The following is a 908-nucleotide window of genomic DNA, read 5'->3' as shown; positions in this document are numbered from 1 at the left end:
CCCCGTTTAAATGAGTGAATGAATATAAAACAGTCTGGTTTTTTTTTCTTTTCTGCCCACCGCTTCGTACTGTGTCATGTTACGGACCTGTATACATGACTCAGTTTGTCCTTTTTCTTGTACTGAACTAAAAAGTTGTATTCACTTGGACCTTCTGAAAATTGCCAGTGCATGTCACATGCTCAGATGTCTAATTCCTGCGAATTCATGTAGTTTTTGCAGACAGCCACGCATTTCTCTGGTTTAAACTCAACATCGAATTGGGACTGGGAATGTGGTCTCTTGGATTTGCGAACTCCCCCCCTCCCTTTAGAACTCCTGAATCTAAAAAGCTTTGGTTGCTTTATTTGATATGATTAAGATGCCTATAAAATACCCTCATTCTTTTGTTTATACTAACTTTTGCCAGTCACATGGTTTTGTTTTGTTTTTTTTTTTAAAAAGAGCCATGATATTTCCTTTGTTGGGAGATTACTTTTAAGATTTAAGTCATTTGAAGTTTCTTTGACAGTAAGCTCCTTTGCATACTTTGGTTGGCTTGATGACATAAATGTATGTTTGTACATATATTTAAAAGTTTATACTTGAGTGGCAAGCTAGGCTATACTGGAAAGACCTCTCAACACTAAATTGCTAGAAAGGATTTGAAACTTGCTTAATCTACATCTGAAATATTACTAGCCTTGTGTCGCTTTACTATGAAACAAACAGTTTGGAAGGTTATTTTTAGTTTTTTTTTTTCCCAGTTTTAGGTCACAATGGATATTACTAGGGGGAGCTTGGATAAAATTTCAAGGCCTGCGTCGAGCTCAAGAGCTTATCCTCCTTGTAGATCTTTAAATACATCTATGGAGTTATTGACACCAGACCCACGTTTGCCAAAGGTAAATCTTTTCACCTTCAGCAGG

The 908-nt window shown here is 36.7% G+C and overlaps 1 protein-coding gene across 1 annotated transcript in view; it reads left to right on the top strand.

The window, feature by feature from the left end:
- Window positions 1-758: 758 nt before the first annotated feature.
- Window positions 759-908, top strand: part of FSIP1 (fibrous sheath interacting protein 1) — an 82,137-nt gene continuing 81,987 nt past the window's right edge. Inside the window, exon 1 of the mRNA XM_009883496.1 lies at window positions 759-884. Coding sequence (XP_009881798.1) covers window positions 759-884 — 126 coding nt within the window. The remainder of the gene's footprint in view (window positions 885-908) is intronic.

Source organism: Charadrius vociferus, unplaced genomic scaffold (assembly GCF_000708025.1).
Source record: "Charadrius vociferus isolate BGI_N301 unplaced genomic scaffold, ASM70802v2 scaffold34, whole genome shotgun sequence".
Lineage (NCBI taxonomy): Eukaryota > Metazoa > Chordata > Aves > Charadriiformes > Charadriidae > Charadrius > Charadrius vociferus.
The sequence above is the reverse complement of the archived record's forward strand: the minus strand, read 5'-3'. Positions and strand labels throughout refer to the sequence as shown.